The sequence below is a fragment of the Moschus berezovskii genome, chromosome 20 (assembly GCF_049115385.1).
Source record: "Moschus berezovskii isolate FMDL1 chromosome 20, NW_MosBer_1.0, whole genome shotgun sequence".
NCBI lineage: Eukaryota > Metazoa > Chordata > Mammalia > Artiodactyla > Moschidae > Moschus > Moschus berezovskii.
The window spans coordinates 18975578-18994947 of record NC_142479.1 but is presented as its reverse complement, the minus strand read 5'-3'; the positions used below and the strand labels follow the sequence as shown (position 1 = coordinate 18994947).

Below are 19370 nucleotides of genomic sequence, written 5' to 3'. Positions count from 1 at the left end.
TACTAAAGGGATTATTAATATTAAAAGCGACCTTTCATTAATGTTACTTAAGCTATTTGCTTCAAGAGAAAGGATTAGGCCTAGATTTGGTCTTTAGAATACAGTACTACAGAAAACAAAAATTTCTCTGCCTTTGGTGTTTATCACGAAGCAGAGGCAGATAGTTGCCAAACTAATGAACTGATCTTTCCCTTATATTAAACATTTCAAGTCTAATTTTTTTGTTGCTTAAATAAGATCACCTTCTGGAATAACAGTTTAATGTTTCACAAGTGTTCAGATTGTATATGAATTTCTATATCAGGTGACACTAAGCAGTACCTTCCAATGCTAATGAGTATTATCCCAAAACAAAGCTTTTCTTAAATCAACAAAAAGAATTGGTGAAGAGAATGGAAGTGCAGACAAAAGCATAACTCATAGGCTGGCTATCTGTCTCTTCTGACTGTATTGACTGAAGGTCAGTTTATATAAGCTGTATGTAGTAGAGAGCTGAAAACAGCTGCATCTTGAACTTGAAGCAGAAACTGGACAAACAGGCAGACACGTATTTTCCCACCTCCACATCTCAAAATAAAGCCACTCAGGGAATCAGACCGTCCAGGTCATTAGACATTAGGGCGTAGCGAGTGAAAGTGCTAGATGAGTGTGACATGGTGGAGGGAAGCCAATGGCACTAAAGCCTCATGGCTGTGGTCAAAGAAATCTATCAAGAGCCAGAAAATCAAGCAAGACAAAAGACCCTTTGACAGCCTCCCAGAACCCTTGCTCCAAAGAGGCTGACAATGGCCATCCGTGATCCCTTGAGTGGCAAAAAATCAGTGAAAGAAGTCTTACTGTCTCAAACCAGGGTTCAGTCTAGTTAAACGAACAAGTCCTCTGCTTATACTCACTGGCATGTTCAAAGCCTGTTTTCATGCGTCTGTAGAGTCGGTACCTCCATTCCCAAGCTTTCAGCTGTTTCTCTTTCTCTGTGTTGTCCAGACTGAATCCTTCATTCTCCACCTGAGCGGACAGTTCACTCACCCTCTCCTGGGCTTCCTGCACCAGTGTGTTGAGGTGCGTAGATCGGCTTTCCAGACTGACAACTGGAAGGAAAGAAATGGGGTGACTCGCTTTTCTTTCTGGGGAAACGCTCCTTTTTTTGACAGGGTATCTGAGAGTCTACTATGAGTTTTTAAAAATGCCTGGGGAAAGTAGAATCTATATTCATTATTAGCTATCTTATGATAAGGTCTAATTGGTGACACAACTAGATTAAATGGTAAACATATCAGTTTAAGAGATTCCCATTACCCTGTGGCCCAAATAGCTGCATAGCAGAGTTAATTAGAATGCCACTGGTACGAGGCCCACTTCGATTTCATGTTGCCCGAAGTTGTTTCTGTGATCTTCAGAGGTACAAACACTTAGGGGCAAAAGCTTTGTAGGACTAGGAAGGTCTTAAGGAAAGTCATCCAGGAGGCAAGTTGCATTCTGCTGAAGATGTGTTTTAGGTTTTTGCTGTTTTTTTGTTTTTGTAGAACCTGATCAAATATTTTGTTTTTATATTCTTTCCAGCTCATAGGGATTTTTCTTAGCAGTAATTTTGTTACTGTTAGTCAATTTATCTATTGCGAACAAAGTGAGAGTCGCTCAATTGTGTCTGATTCTTTGCAACACCATGGACTATACTGTCCATGGAATTGTCCAGGCCAGAACACTGGAGTGGGTAGCCTCTCCCTTCGCCAAGGGACCTTCCCAACCCAGGATTGTTAACAAAGTGTCCACTCTTGCTGCCTCAATAGGACTAGTGAGTCCTGATGGCTGGATGACTTGGGTGTGATCTTTGATCAGTCTTACCCTTTAATTGTGCGAATGATTTCTAGAGATGCCCTTGCCAAGAGAGCAAGTTATACTAACTCCTCTTGCCAAGAGAGGTTGTCAGGCTTGGTATTTTTTTTAAAATTCAGTGTGTGATAATCTTTATTTGATTCACATCATATTATTTACCCAACCTGCCCTATGTGAGTGAACGTTCATGTCAGTGACAGAACATTTCAGATTCTTATGTCAGATTGGGAGTCTGCTTCTTGCTGTCCACTCATGGCTCTCATGCATGTGAGGGCCTGCCTAGGTGGTCACTTGGCCACTGCAGTGGAGCTCTTACTGGTTAGTGATAAAGAAGAGAAGAGAGCCTTAGCATGCATAGGGTAGAGGATCACACAAATAATGAAACAGAGCAGAACCAGGTTCTGCAGATCTGTCACCAAAACGTGTTTGACACTCTCTGTGACCAAAACAATATTTCCCCCTGGTGGGTGGGAAAGATATCTAACCATTTTATTCTTCTAATTAAGAGGGAAAATATTATGAAGATAACGCAAAGTGAAAAATTTTAGGTGTATTTTGAAATGGAAATTACGTGGTTATATATTCATATTGTCTTGTGTTCATAGGCATGTTTGCATTAATTACAGGAAATGAATACTAATTTATTATTGCCCCTGCTTACCATCAATCTAAATTTATTTACAGATGAAGTCAATGAAAAATTAGTTGAGTCTTTTTCGTTTTTTCTTTCTTTTTAAAGTTGCTGTTTAGAACACTCAGGACTGTGTTTTGCTGCAGATTTGTCATGGTTAATGCACGTTGCTGCTGCAGTCAATCATGTACTCTAAATACTGTCACACTTTTTTTTAAAGCCTCAGTCATGAGCCATGACAGAAAAATAAACAAACAAATATAGAGCTAAAAAACTCTTTCACTGAGAAGCTGCACTGTGCAGAACCCCTTGGGAAGGCTAAAGGAGGCCAGAATAAATGATAATGTAAGTGCTGTGGGTGTAGGGAAGCAATGATGGTGTATGAACACAGAGGTTCTGGAGAAAAAAAAAATACACACACGCACACGCAGGCGCATACTCCTGTGGAAAAATTGGCAATATTAGTAGCCTCAAGGTGCAATTTCCTGAAGCAGTGAGATTGACAAGTCAGTACTAAATGCTGTTAATTTAACTAACTTCAGATTAATGGTAGAGTCTGCTATGACTGAAGCCCTCAAACACAGTCTCATTATAGCCTTGCTGGGAAGGTCCTAAATATAGGCATTGACAGTTTAAAACAAATTCGTATACATTTGTGTATTTTTAGACATAGGTTAGGCGTCAGAGTTTGTGTCACAGTTTTCAGGTTGATTAATTGACCCAGTAACTGCACCCTTTACCCACTCCCCCCACCTTCTTCCACTCCAAATTATGGACAAAATGGGGGAATTGTCCTTGCTAAGTCATTCAGTGAGCTTTTTATTGTGAGCCTGATGTTTGAATTGCATGCATGCGTCAACACTTGGGCGATAGACACATGATTTATAAAAATAAATTTTTCTAATACTATGAAATCCCCCCTATTAATTTTTATATCCACAACAGTTATTACTGGTGTGAATTCCAGGTGGCATTTAAGATGGACAGCTTCTCTTGAGCTATGCTTGGCTCCCCCTGAAATTTTTCCTGCTTTTCCTAGCACAACATATTTTGTTTCTAGACTTTGCGTTTATTCCTAGACTGTAGACTTGATGCTATTTGAGTTGCAGGGGTAAAAGGACTCTGAATCTTTAAAATAAAGCATTCATCTCTTCATAGAATAACAAGAAAGATACATAGAATTTTATAGTCGAGTAAGTTATCCAGGATGGTTTAGATACGTGTGCTTCTCAAACTGAGACATCTAACTTGCAACATAGTATGGTAGTGGTATTGATGGAGTTCAGTGGGCATTTCTGAAGTCTCAGAATAAATATGTCTGTCTTTTAGGAACATTGAATTTTCTATGCAGATTTTGATGAAAGCAAATTATTTAGAAGTTAAAACAAGCTCTTCTATTATGGAGAAGAGTGGAACATATTTCTAAAAAATGAAGATTAGAAAAGAAAGATTATAGATCTTTTTCTCTCTTTTTTTTCCAGGCTAAGTTCCCAGGTGCCCCTGGGAGTATACCTACTCACTTGCTTCCGTTAGAGGTAATTTCATGCACGAGTTGGAGAGGCACTAACTGAGCCAGTGGTTTCAAACCATTTCACCAAGCAAACCTTTTATTATTTTTATCCTATGGATTTTTTAATAGTTTAATAAAACACTCTCTCTTGAAAGATTTTCTTTATTGACTGCCAAATCAGCTTACTTAAAGTAATCATTTTTCTCCCTATTAATAATGACCTATATAACTGCCAATAGAAGCATCTGTTCAGCATTAGATAATCAAACCTAACAAACTGACTTAATGTTTTAAGGAAAAGGAGGTAAATATGATAATCATATTAGACTGTGCAGTTTTATCTTGAGTAATGATGTGTCTGTTAAGCTTTTTGACACCTTGGAAATTGTTTGGGGAATCTCAATCCTATTTTTTTCCATACAGAATGAGAATGTTTTCAACCCCCTTATTTTTAAAGGTAAACTGATATCCAGGGAGGTGGGATGATGATCCAACTTAAAAACCTTAAACTCAGTGAACTTCCTCTAAACCCAAATGGAATGTAAATCAACCTATTCTTTATGTATTGCTATTTTCTAATTGCTATCTATCTGGCACAAGATTGGTGAGCTTATTTTGGTGGTTTGTTTGGATATAGAAACTGGAAAGGTTAATGTCTATTCTATGATTAATTTTCCTGCTTGTCACTTCCCTTTTTCTTGGATCCATTCTCCTTTTACTTCTACCCTCTGGATATTTTCCTCTTGAGTCCAGAACTCCTGTATCTGTTTGCGAGGTTTGGTCTTTTCACTCGAACTGCAGTTGATCCCTTCTCCAGTCAAGCAACTATCCCTCTGTGCAGCCGTAGCCAGCACAATAGAGGGTCTGTGAGTGTGTGGTGAGCAGTTCGGCTGGGGCAAGACCACTTGGCGGCTCCTGAAATAGGCTCCATGCTATTGTGGTGTTTAATTATCAACAGCATTTCTACCACCCAGTGTTTCTGAGTGGGTATTTGTTCTAAAACCTGCCCAGCTAATTAACTACTGGGGTGGGAATGGGGGGAGGGGCAGGAACTTGGTGTTCAAAGAATACAATTACGGTTACTGTTTAAATCCTGAGATAAGTAATAATCAGACCGAGTGGATTTTCTTCACCATCAGAATCTAACCTACTCATTGGCAACTGCTTATTAGCCTTACATTTCTTAATTTTTTCTTTTACCTTGCCATTGGCGAATTTGGGTCTAAATTGCTTAAAGCTTGAAAAATATAAAAAGAGAAAATGTAAACTAATTTTAATTTTTTATTGACACTTTCAGGGAATGATTCATTTGGCTTACTTAAAAAAATACATTTGCCCATTACTAATGATACACTATTTTGCAATGCAGTGATAACTTTTCTATTGTCATTCTCATCTCCCTTGTTTTCATGCATGAGAAACACAGGGCAGCAAGATAATCATTTAAACTCAGTGGTAGGAGGATGTTTACCGCTAGCCGTAGGTGCCTCTTCCTATAGTACCCTTGGGTCTGTATGATTTTCTTCATGAGGGGAACTCATTGCTTACCAGTAATTGTACACGGAAGACTCTCAGTTAGTACAGGTTTATATAATTTTCATTAAACCCGTTGGTCTGTGTTATACTTAAGAGGCACACAAATATAAGTCAAATATTTGTTTTTATAAAATACCTTTGTGTTCTTCCATCAAAAAATAAAAATCTCTTGCCCCAGATACAAATGTTCTGTTTTAGCTTCTATTCAAAAATATATATTCAGTGGTGTCAATTTCAACCCTATCTGTAATTTCAAAGGAGAAAACAAGGTCACTTATGTATAAACCTTGCATTGTAAGCCAATATCCTCTGGGCAACCAAGAATAGCAGTTAATAAAATTTATCTTTGCTGATCATAAATGACAACCTTCTAACAACCTCGCAACTGACTTGTTTCCAACTAGGAATGTCAAAAGAAGTAATATAGAGATATTTTAATAATTAAACATTTTTTAATTAAAAAACTCAAAACACAAGTTTCAATTTACCCGTCTTGAGAAGATTCAGGACTCAAAATTTACTTGGGTCTCAACTCATTGTCTTATTTTCAGGTTTTCCCAAGGACTTTGAGAGTGTGATTCCCAAAAAGTTTTACTGATTTGGAGAGTAAATGTTTAATTTCAATTACTGTGAATTTTCTTCTCTTAGAACTCATTACAACTTGGACATGGGGCTCTGGGATGTTTTTCTCTGCCACTTTCAGCAGAATGTGGATTCACAAAGTCCACATTATATGGTGTAAGCTGTAATTGTTGCTGTTTAAGAAGCTAGAGCTATTGACATAGAGAGACTTTCTGTCCACGTCTCCCAAACTCCAAGGGGCAAATGGACATTTTCTCTGAAATAAACAACACAAAATAATTGAAGAACTTATTTAGAAAATCCAAAGCAGATTTCTCAATAATGTCATAGAGGGGTGAAAGATGAGATAAGATAGCTGTAAATTCTGCTGACTTTTTAGTGCTGTCCAATATAGTGTGTCACATCATTTAAAAATTCCTAATAGTGACATTAAAAAAGAAAAAAAGAAATAGGTGAAATTAATTTTCATGATATATTTAACTTAATAGCTCCAAACATCATCATTTTAACATGGAATCAGTATAAAATTATTAATACACACACACACAGTATTTAAGCCCTAAAAATTCATTGTAAATTTTACATTTAAAACACATTTTAATTTGGACTGGCCACATTTCAAGTACTCAACAGTCGTATGTCTATGTTTGACAGTGTAGTTTTAGAACACAAAATCGTACAAACTTTAAAAAGTGCTTATATTGGACAGTGTTTTCACAGCACAGACCATACAACAGATGGGTAAAATATTTAAATTCTCTACCAGAAAATCCTGGGTTGTTTTATTTTGTTTCTGAGAGTTATATTGGCTAACAATTTATTTGACCGTTTACAATGTGCCAGGGAAATGTTTCAAACCTATTGCATTTAATCCTCAACAATCTTCGGTAGTAGAGCAGCCAGCCTCCAAGAGCCCCTAGTGACCTCACTGTCCTAGTAGTCACACCTTGTACCAGAGCTGATCTGTGCTGGGCATCAAGATCAGCCAGATTCAGCGAAGTGGTAACGTATCACCTCTGCTATTAGGTTACAAAAGAGACTGGTGCTTCCATCTAGGTTGGTCTCTCTCTCTTACTTAAATAATGTCCTCCAATGGCGAGCCACTCCAGTACTCTTGCCTGGAAAATCCCATGGACAGAGGAGCCTGGTGGGCTACAGTCCATGGGGTCGCTACTAGTGGGACACGACTGAGCAACTTCACTTTCACTTTTCACTTTCACGCATTGGAGAAGGAAATGGCAACCCACTCCAGTGTTCTTGCCTGGAGAATCCCAGGGACGGCGGAGCCTGGTGGGCTGCCATCTGTGGGGTTGCACAGAGTTGGACACGACTGAAGTGACTTAGCAGCAGCAGCAGCAGGGGAAGCCAATTGCCATGTTAGGGAGCGGTGCAGTGGAGAGGCCCATACGGGAAGGAACACAGGTCTCTCACCAGCAGTCACTTGAGTAAGTTTGGAAGTGGATCCTCTGGCTCAGTCATGTCTTTAGAGCAGAGCAGTGGTTATGTTGGTTGAATTGAGGGACAGAAGCCTTGACAGTGAGTGTGTGCATGGGCACATGTATGTGTTGGGTTGGCCAACAAAGGTATCTTTATGCATGTTTTAATTTGGGGAAAGGAGAATACATTCAGTGTTTCAGGAATACTTAAAAATTAAAAATAAAAACAGTTATCAAAAGAACAGTTATCACCTCTTAAAGAGCAAGTAACTGGGCCTTAGGCTATGGCCACCTGATGTCTAAAAAGTTATTTGGAAATAAATATTATTTGATATTTAGTAAAACTATTCCCTTTGAAATTAATAATGTATTCACGCCCTTCAAAAGAAGTAGAAGTAGTCTTGGGATTTATTCAGTTCAGCTAAACACATATTTATCAAGTGCCTACTCTTTGATGGGGATAGAGTGAAAATGAGACGAGTTTTGCCCTTTGGAGTTTACATTCTAATGCAGAGGAGACAGAAAATAAGGAAATCAAAACACTGAGAAAATATTGTATAGTGATTTTGGTGCTGTGCAGAAAACTAAAATGTGATCAGAGTGGTTTTAGTTTGCAGAATAAACTCTGAAGAGCTATGTACAACTCTATGCCACCCAGTTCCTCTCACTCAAGCATGGAGGTCAGCTGCCCAGGGAGGGTGGCCTGAACCCAAACAAGCTTGCGTGAGCCATACATGAACCTTTGTGGTAAGTTCACTGAAATTGGGGAAGGGTATTTTTGTTACTACAGCAAAGTCTAGCCTAATACACTTGTCTACAGAAAAATGAAATAGGTAAAATCTTGTTTAAAAAGTGGCCTCCCATGCCCCGACAGTGGATATGGAGAACAGTTCTTGTCTTGCATCCTTTTTCTATTTACTTTTTGTCGCTGCTCCCAACATCTTTAAATTGCTAAAGGAGACTAAAAATCCCCATAAACTCAAGGAAAAAAAAAAGAAAGAGACTTCAAACTTTGGACTTGGTGGCCAAAGAAAACCTCTCTTGAAGATGTGAAATTTGAACTGAAATGTTAAGAAGGAGTTGGCAATGTAGTGATCAAGATTAAAAACACTCAATCTTTTCAAGCGTGGAGAATAGCCATACAAAGGCCCTCTAATAAGACAGTGAGGAATGTTTAAGGAATGGAATGGAGGTTTGCATATCATGGGTGAGGGCTAAGCAGTATGGGATAAGGTTTGAGGAGGAGCAAGTTCATAAGTCAGGGTGATGGTTTGTACACCTATTTTAATGAAGCAGGCAAAAATATCTGGGGACACAGTCTAGAGACCTGCTTAAGCCTTGTCCTTTACATAGTTTTAATGGTTGAAAATCATTGTCTTTTGAGGGTGGATTTGATTTCAGGAAACCTCTCTAAATCATTGCAAGCCACGTCTGGTAAACAGGGAGGGTGATGACGCTGAGCAATGCTGTTTTGGAACAAAAATCAGGTGTGACTCTAAGCAACGAGTCAGATTTTCTCATAAACTGGCTCTGAGGACAAATCCAAAAGTGTTTAGAGCAATGGCAGCACTGTTGAAGCAAGTGCGGGGTCTCCCATGAGGACCCTGTTACAGGATAACATTCGTGTGGATTGTACACTTTTTGCTGTGTTTGTTTACATAAAGCCAGCCTCATTAGTTTATAGTCACACCTCTTAGACGTGCCCTGAACCAGTCCCAGCACCAGCACGGACCCTTGACTACTGCAAAAATGAGTGGTGCATCCTGACAAGGCTGCCAAATTTTGACATTGGTGTCTGCACCACACTCAGATGACAGCTACTCTGCGATCGTATTTTATGAAGTAACTGAACGTAACTAATTCTGGGAGACATTTCCTAGTGCCGCAGGCAGTATCCAAAGGAAAGCAAGAGAGAGGAGTTCACGATGGAAGGCAGAGAGGGAGGAGAGGGTCTGGGCAGAAGGGAGAACGCAGCTATTGGAAAGGGCAGAAAGAAGAATAGTCTGCCATGTTATTAATCAATGTAAAAACAAAAAGTCAGGCTATGTCTGCAACCAACTTTCAAAACAGTGCCTGGAAGACACAATAATGGCAGCAACAGCAGGTCCCCCACAGTGCAAATGACCGGAAGACAAAGTTTTCTTCATACGCTGTGTGTGTGAGTGCACACGTGTGTGTGCTAGATTTCAGTACCTGAGATTCCCAACAGCAGAAGACAGGTCTTCACCTGAAAATTTCTCAGCCCCTGCTATGTGTCAGGTGTTGGGATCAGAAGATGAGATAACATTCATGTGAATGACCAGATTTGCATATTGTAGGCGTCCAAAAAAGACTAGTTTCTTTATGATCACTGTTTATAGAGCCTGTGCTGTGCTGTGCTTAGCCGCTGTCAGGTCCGACTCTGCTTGCCAGGCTCCTCTGTCCATGGGGAGTGCCTAAATGATGCCAAATAGGTAGCAACCTCAGAAAGGCACTGATGATTCAGTAAACTCCTCTGGAGACTGTGGAAGTGTGAGTCAAAGGTGAGGGCAGGACGAGTTGGAATAAGGGTGGGGCTTATGACGGGACTTTCAGATACGGAGCAAGTCTTTCTCAGATAGCAGTTGCTCAACTGAGTATGTGTTATAGCAAGGGGCATACTGAGTGGGTGAAAAAAATCAAAAGTATAGTCCCCAGGTATCCTGAAGTACTTCTGTGCATGAGTTTCCCTAGGTCTGGTCCTTTGAGATTCTGGGCCTGTTTCCTAAGCTCGGCACACCTCTGTGGGATTCTACTTCAATAATGGCTGGTGTTTTCTTCTAGAAGGAATGAATATTACTTTGTGCTGCTCCCCTAAAGGTGGGAGGAACAGAAAAAGTTGCCAAATAAAGACAGTTGATTCATCTAACCAGCAGGCTGAAGTTCTGTATATATTTAACCCTGGGGCAGTGTGCAAATTTGGGTGGCCGATTCTGGCACTTCTCTTACGAATAAGGAAATGTACATGGCTGAATTTCAAGCCCTGTTTATTAAGACCAGCTCCATATAGCTCTATGATTTGAGGGGTTAAAACCTGGACAACATGCCTGACCAATGGCTTAGGAGGTTAAGTCCCCAAACGTATCTGTGTTTTTATGATTCCTGTTTTGAAATAGAGACACATACAGAGGACTTTCTTCTGAATTATGTCAAAATCTTTGGTTGGCATAGTGAAAACAGTATTGGGCTGTTTTCAGAAGGGAACACACAGGGGAAGGGAAGACAGAAATTCTACCCTATTAGAAATCCTGAAATATTTGACAGGCATTAGAAGACGAACAGATGGAGGAGAGTCAGGGAAAGAAGGAACTGAATATCCACATAGTGTCAGGAAGTGGGCTAATACTTTTCTTCAAATACCTAGAGCATTTAATATCAAATACTAAATACATTTAATACTAAATACCAAAGCATTTAATATAGAAGATCTGGGTTCAAATTGTAGGTCCAGCACTTATTAGCTTTGGAGCACTGGATGAATTATTTGTCTTTCGTTATTTCAGGAAACTCTCATCTCACAAACCAGTGGTCAGGATCAAATGTAAGCAAAAGCATTTTCGCAATGTGTAAAATACTCTAAGAACTTAAGACCTCATTGTTATTATTATTATTTTTACTCTTCTATCCTGTCTCTACTGCTTCTGTGGAACAGTTTGCAACAGGTGCTTGCTTACCTGGTTCTGGCTGCCAGACTGTTTTTCTCACAGGCTGACTCACACTCATGCATAGAAGCAATTTGATTTCTTTTGTACTTGATATATAAAGTGAATTAAAAATCCCTGAAAACAGATTGTGTTCGTCTATTCTGCTTTTTTCCAACAGAAATGGCATCTCAGAACAGAACAAAGAAACACACAATGGAATTTTAGCAAATAGCAAAAAGGGAAAGGGAAAGGGGCCTAGTGGCCACAGCCTTCCATACTGGTTACTCAGAAAGACAGTAAATTTGCACAGCAGGACCCCAGGTATGGTATCCCACACACTTGGACTTCAATCCTTGACACCCTTATTCATTTGCTCGATGTGTGACCTTTGGTCAGTCACATAACCTCTCAGAAACACAAATTCCTCTTCTTTCAAATGGAGTTAATAACATTATCCTGAAGGGCCAGTGTGAAAACTGGAGATAATGTGGAGATTTCATAGGCCCTCAATCAGTTGTCCTTTGCCATTTTTACACATGTGGGAGTCTATGCATGATCCTGTCTCTTTAACTTTTTGGGTGGCCGAGGTGACTTAGGTATCGTGTTTCCCAGAGGCTAAAAGCTGGGTTTCTCTCTCACTATCCTTTACAACTTTGTGATGATAATGTGGTTATCATCCCACAGGGAGTGAGGAAAAACCAGGGATCTTTTCAATGAATTTTCTTTTGGTTTAACTAGATATTTAGTACTTGGGTTCTTTTATGGAGATTTAATTATGCACAAAGGGGATTGGGGGGGATTGGGAGTCTTACTGGTTTCGTGGAAAATGCAGACATTTTTTGTAGCGTCTCAGGTAAGTAAGAGTAATGTTTCATTCAGCTCAGTGCAGGCAACATCTGGATGAATGGTCTCCTTGTTCCTATAGAATGGGGCTCAGTCTGCATTCTCTGTGTTCAGACCCCTTGATTCTCTGTCCACTGCTCTCTCACTGGATCTTTGGGACAGACATTATTGCAACATAAATTGGAAGGCAGCAAATAAACCTTTCTCATTTCTTCCATCCTTATTTGCCCATCCATCCAAATCCTCCAGTTCCACTAAAAAGAAGCGGCACTTTGATGAAGGAGCTCTTACTGAAGAGCCCCATGCTACTGAACCCAAGTCCTCATTCTTTTTGACATGGATGTGGTGAGCTTAGCATTTTTAAAAGAAAGAGTTTTCTGATACAAGGATCGGCCTCAGTACCTAGTCTTTGGGTGGCGGGGTTTTATGAAATATAGGAGCATAGATGTGACCTCTAATTATATATTTGTTGCTTCTCTTTCAGCCTTCTGGGTCTCACCACTTGGAAGTGAGTGAATCAGTATTAGTCAAACTAACAATTTGATGAGTTTACTTTTTTCTTTTAGGAAACATAAAAACGGTGGCTCAGAGCCACTGTGGTCATTGGGTCAGAGAGTTTGCACCTAGGGGAATGTGAGTGCCTACCTCAGAATGTTGTGTGAGGATTAAAGGAGTCAATACATGTAAAGTGCTCAGAATAGTGCCTGGCACAGGGCAAGGGCTGTGTGATTTTATCCCATCCACTCCTGGGCAGGGTCGATGGCCCCAGAGCAGCTCCCTTTGGCAAGTACTATCAGCTCTACTTCAAAATACATTCAGAAAGAAGCCATTCACAAAAGATCACATGTTAAATGACTCTATTTATGAGAAATGTCCAGAATAGGCAAATCTATAGAAACAGAAAGTAGTTGTCCAGGGCTGAGAGGAGTGGGCAGGTGGCCGTGTGATAGCTGAAGGGTATGGACTTTCTTTTGGGGTGATGAAAATGGGCTAAAATTGATTGTGGTGATGGTTACACAAGTCTGTGCTTGTACTAAAAACCTTATACATGATAAGTGGGTGAATTGTGTGGAATGTAAATTATATTTCAATAAAGCTGTTAAAAAATACATCCAGAATTCCACCCATGCTCACCATCAATGTCACTACTGTGTTAATCCAAGTAACTGGCATCTGTCTCAGGACCATTAGAATGGCCTCCTAGCTGGTTTTTACAATTTCACAATTGCTCTCATCACTGTGTCTTCTCCACAGAGCACTGCAGTGATCTTTTAAAATGTAAAGCAGAATGTCTTTCTCTTTTTTGCCACATCATGTGGCTTGCAGGACCTTAGTTCCCTGACCAGGGATTGAACCTGGGCCCCAGCAGTGAAAGTGCAGAGTTCTAACCATTGGATTGCCAGGGAATTCCCCAGAATGTGTCTTTCATCTGCGTCAACCGTTTCTCTATGTCTCCATCACACTTACAATCAAAGTGAAGCATCTCGCCGTGGCCTCTCCAGTCCTGACGATCTGGTCCCGGTGACGCCTCCCTCAGCCATCACTCTCCCTTGTGTTCATTTTGCTTTAGCCACGCTGGCCTTCTTGTTCTTCAGAAACGTGGAAATCTCATTCCTGCCTGCCTCAGAACCTCTCTACCTGCCATTCACTCTGCCTAGAATTAGCCCGCAGATCTTCTCATGGATCATTCCTTGATATCATCTAGGACTAGGAGCAAGTGTCACTATATCAGAGAGACTCCTCTTGCCCAATTCTATTAAAATAGTCCCCCTCTATCAATCTCTACCCATTCATTCACTTTACTTCTTCATAGAGCTTATCACTATTTGAATTTTTATTTGATTTATTTTCTGGCTTGTTGGAAATCTCCTCCACTGGAATATAAGTTCTATAAGTGCAGAGATTTCTATCTTACTCACCACTGCATTCCAAGTGCTTAGAACGTGCCCTTTCTTTGGTGTTTGTTGATTAAGTGAATAAATGAATGGAGCCACCATATTGACTGTGAATAGAAAGACACTAACACATACATGCTCATTCTTTTTTCTATCTCATTATTTTCTCTATGTATACTTCCTGTGCTGTAGTTCGGGGGTATTTCACATATCTTAAAACTTGAGTTTGATTCTTAAAAGGAAGTTCCTTTGAGGTTCCTATTCAATACCACTCCGTATATTCTATTTAAAATGTAACTGGATGTTTAGACATATAAGCACTGTCACTATTTACATGACAGTTTATGAAAACATGTAAAGGATTTCAGAGCCTATGGTTAGTCAATCATTCTTTCTAACAGCCAGTAATGACTACTTCAGTGGTATAAAACTGGGGTCTGGCCTTAATAGTATATGTTTTATTCTCAAGTTTACTTACAGTGTGGACTTTCTCGGGCCCCTGTCTTCAGAAGAATCCTAGCAATGGGTACATTGTTGGTCATGATGGCAATATCCAGAGGTGTCAACCCCTCACTGTTAGGTGTGTTGAGATCTAGTTCTTCTGGTGTGTACTGATATAGGAGGATCTGCACAGCATCCATGTCTTGCTGTTCAACTGCTTCAAACATGGCTTCATTGCCCTGGAAGTTCTGGAGAAGAATGAAGTAGGTTAGCAGTTTCATAGACAACTTGTCTTCATGGCCTGGCTGTTGTAGATTTCAGGGACTGCTTCAGGGACTACATTTCCACTTATAAGTGGTATGATGGTGGTGGTGGTTTAGTCACTAAGTCCTGTCCGATTCTTGCTACCCCATGGACTGTAGCCTGCCAGGCTCCTCTGTCCATGGGATTTCCAAGGCAAGAATACTGGAATGGGTAGCCATTTCCTTCTCCAGGGGATCTTCCTGACCCAGGAATCGAACCTGGGTTTCCTGCATTGCAGGCAGATTCTTCACCGACTGAGCCACCAGAGAAGCCCTTTTACTCCAAGGTCTCTAAAGCAAACACTGTTGGGCCCTCCCTCCATCTTTCTAATGAGCATTGGAAAGATCTGTACATTTAGATGCATGGAAACAACTCAGTATACAGTCTATAGATAAGAGCAGACTTTAGTTTTTCTCAAACCAGTCTTCTGTGGAATACTGTTCAGGAGGCCATTATGAGGTGTTCTATGAAGAAGGTAACATGTGGCCGAATGAATTTGGTCAATATTCGATTAAATCAAGTTATTGCATTATTTTACTGTAAGACCTCTCAAGGTCTTTGCTAACTTTTTAAATAAATTAGATTACATAATTTTCTGTATATTATTATTATTTTTAGCATCTTTTTACAAATAATTTTATTTTATACTTTGGCCACCTGATGTGAAGAACTGACTCACTGGAAAAGACCCTGATGCTGGGAAAGATTGAAGTCAGGAGGAGAAGGGGAAGACGGAGGATGAGATGGTTGGATGGCATCACCGACTCCATGGACATGAGTTTGAGTAAGCTTTGGGAGTTGGTGATGGACAGGGAAGCCTGGAGTGCTGCAGTCCATGAGATTGCAAAGAGTCGGACATGACTGAGCGACTGAACTGGACTGAACATAATTTTCTGTAAATTATTATGTTTTAACATCTTTTAAAGACTAATTTTATTTTGTTTTTGGCTGTGCTGGGTCCTTGTTGCTGCATGGGTTTTTTTTCTAGCTGTGTTGCTATGGAGGTTCCTCTCTAGTTGTGGTGCATAAGCTTCTCATTGCAGAGGCTTCACTTGTTGTGGAGCATGGGCTCTCGGGCACATGGACTTCAGTAATTGTGGCTTGTGGGCTCAGTAGTTGAGGCTCGCTGGCTCTAGAGCATGGGCTCAATAGCTATGGTACATGGACTTAGTTGTTCTATGGCAAGTGGAATCTTCCCGGATCAGGGATAGAACCTGTGTCTTGTGCACTGGCAGGCAGATTCTTTGCCCCTGAACTACTAGGGAAGTCCCAAGGCCTTTACTAATTTTAATATGCAATTACGATCCTCTCACAGGTGAGAAATATGACCTGTTTCAAACAGTTTTTTTCACAGAACGTATTTTTCATTGTATTTGTTTTAACTGTCCTGGAATAATGTTCTACCAAATATAGTATGGAGAATGCTGGTATAGATAACGTAGCACCGGTAACTTACACTGTGACTAGCTTGGAACTGAGAGTGCATGCCCTTTCTCTGTTATCCCCTCCTTTTCCATCCCCACATCTGGACTGTTGCTCAGACTGTTCCCAGATTATGGCAACGACCTGCCTGTTTGCTGTCTTAGTCTCCCCCATCACTACTCCATACAAGGGTCATCATTCTAAAATTTATAACGCTGCATGTCCCTTCGCCATTTACAAATGTCTAACAGGTCCACACCGCCTGCAGACTGACTCCCTAACTCCTTTGTACTAACCTCTACGCTTTCTCAGCCTGGAGTCATAGTCACTGAATACCTCGCATTTCTGAAACCTCAGATGAGGGAATCAAGAGCTAGTGTTCAGGGACGGTTTCAGTGGATTAGGTAACAAACTGCTTTGCTGCCTGAAAGGGCCAACATTTCAATATTCATAGGATACAAATCACCTGTAGAAGAAAAAATAGCTAGAGACAATGTATTTCCTTTGAAAGTTTCTTCTCCAATGTGTGAAAGTGAAAAGTGAAAGTGAAGTCGCTCAGTCGTGTCCGACCCTTAGGGACCCCACGGACTGCAGCCCACCAGGCTCCTCCATCCATGGGATTTTCTAGGCAATAGTACTGGAGTGGCTTGCCATTGCCTTCTCCGTCTTTCAGAATACTAATAGTAAACAAAGGAGCAAACCTTTAGAATTCTCTCAAATACATATTTCTCTAGCTCACAGGAGAAGAACAATACATATACTGTTCATACATTCATCTGGAATCTTCTCCAGGAATTGCCTGGTGGTTAAACATGTTGAAATACCAGTGGTCCTGACCTAGCATATGGGTTGTCTGATTAAACCTTTAGTGACCAAATACTAAGGTTGGCAGGTTTTATTTTTAGTCTCATCAAAAATCTATTTTTTTCCATTAAAGGCTGCGGGTTGGCTTAACTGAGTACATAACACATGAATGAAATTTGAGGAAAACACAAAGTTATTATGCAAATACTTGTTTTGACAATGGGGACCCAAGGGATGGAGCTATTTGGTATGCAGTTCTCTTTGCCACATGGCAGTCTGCTGATTGGAAAAGGGTTTTGTCGACAATCTGCTAAGCTGAAGAACCTCAGATGCTTAGGCCATAGCTTAATCAAGTCCTCCTAGAAGATGTGTTTGAAATGAGAAAAATTAGAAACCAAAGTGCAAAGTTAATATGCTTCCCTCTCCAAACAACACAGTTGTGTATTTGTTTGTGATTCTTAGTATGTCTAATTTCTCATGTGGCTTTGTATTTGCTCTCACTCTGAAGTCATTTCCTTCTCCATGCTTTTGTTGGCGAACTCCAGTGTGCTTCTATCTGGGAAGGCTAGGGCTCATTTCTGTTTTAAGCTCAAACAAATGGTGCCATAAACCCCTGCATAGACATCCTTCCTGATCATGTTAATGTTATGCTTTCAGCTTTTACCAAGGGGCAATGTAAGAACCTCCTATATGAGAATGTCTATAGCATCCCCAGTACTACTCTTTATTCTCCATTACATAATTCACCGTATCTTATAAAGGTCAGAGGACTTAGCAACAGGAAGATAACATTTGGTATACTTTCAGTTATTAGCTAATGGAATGCTCTTACCAATTGTCCTTCCCTTTCTGCTTTGACCGACTGGGAACTCAGAGATAAATGTAATGATAAATTTCAGGTACTGTATTTGCCTATATCTATTTCTTTTTCTAACCTCACTATTTTCTTTTCTTAGTTTTTTTTCTTCCTTCCTTTGTCCCTCTCCTACTCCTTTGCTGTCCCCCACTATTATCATTGCTATCGATTTATTTACCATTATATAATATATTTGCATTTTTTGCCTGGATTCTGTCTTGAAAACCTTTGGAAAGCATATGGGATATACATCATAAATAAGTAAATAGAATATTGTTCATTGTTTATTCAGTATTTGAATGAACACTGTATCTCCCAAGAAAGCCTACTTGATCTCAAACTCTCTATTTGTCAAACTGCTCTTTTGGGAGTTCTTCGGTTTATTAGAGAAAGAAAAACTAAAGGAAAATTAAGGAAAAGAAATTAAGAAAAAGAAAGGGAAAATCTCCCAGTCATTCCAACTTTGGCTAACACATACATGTGCAGTTCCTGCCTTACTTGACTTTCAACATTTATAAACTTGCAAACATCAGGTTCTGAAGTTAGTGAAGATCATCTTAAAATCTCCTTAAATCCAAACACAACTGCACAAATCAAACCAAGATGGGAATAAAAAGAGTTTTATTACCACCGAAGTCTTTCTGAGACTCAGCCGGTCAGTTCTTGTCCTAAAATAGGCCTCATCAAATGAAGAGTGGCTCCCTTTCAGTTTCTCTGAGAGGTTCCGGTACAGGCGTTTGGCAGCATTGGGAGACGAAGGGGTGCTATGTTTTTTTGACTGAGAAAGATGTAAATTCTGCATTTGTTGGGTCATTTTCACACGACAGTTCCTAGGAGGAGAAAAATCTAATGTTATAATAATTTACATAGTGTAATTATAAGTTGACACAGAATTTTATCATCTCCAGTAACCATCTGGAATCTTAATAAAATATTATAGCTGGAAGGGAACTTAGAGATCATCAGATCCAGCTTTTCCACCTTATAGATGAGAAAGTTGCAACCCTGGGAAGGGAAACAGCTTGTTTATGGCCATACAGCTAATTGGTGACAAGAATGAAATGACAACATCCATTTACTATATAAACATATACAAACATATGTATGATTTGAGCCTCTACTCAAAATCTTTTGATCTCTGTCCCACTGGGAGGCAGTATCTGAATTCTATAACCCAGGGTGTCTGTTCAATTCTTCTTGGCTTTATATAATTGGAATTTTGCTACTTATACTTTACATGCTATCTTCTGTTGGGTGTATAAGAGAGTGTGGTTTTCTCCTGAAGATCTTCTTCTCTCAAGGTGTTAAACTGTGCCTGTTATCCGAGATTCACTGAACTACTCTAGTGCCCAGACTTTTGGGGAATTTGTACTCATGTACCCTTAGGCTCAAAAAACTAAGATCATGGCATCCAATACCATCATTTCTTAGCAAATTGACGGGGAGCAAATGGAAACAGTGGTAGATTTTATTTGGGGGGGGGCTCCAAAATCACTGCGGATGGTGACTGCAGCCATGAAATTAAAAGATGCTTGCTCCTTGGAAGAAAAGCTATGACAAACCTAGACAACATATTAAAAAGCAGAGACATCATTTTGCTGACAAACGTCCATCTA

The 19370-nt window shown here is 39.9% G+C and overlaps 1 protein-coding gene across 1 annotated transcript in view; it reads right to left on the bottom strand.

Annotated features, from left to right (window-relative positions):
* ANKFN1 (ankyrin repeat and fibronectin type III domain containing 1) overlaps positions 1-19370 on the bottom strand; it is a 303707-nt gene that overhangs the window by 158819 nt on the left and 125518 nt on the right. Inside the window, exons 3-5 of the mRNA XM_055399005.2 lie at positions 18383-18584; positions 14407-14617; positions 894-1088 (exon numbers count right to left, since the gene is read on the bottom strand). Of these exons, the coding sequence (XP_055254980.2) occupies positions 894-1088; positions 14407-14617; positions 18383-18568 (592 nt within the window). The 5' untranslated portion in view covers positions 18569-18584. The remainder of the gene's footprint in view (positions 1-893; positions 1089-14406; positions 14618-18382; positions 18585-19370) is intronic.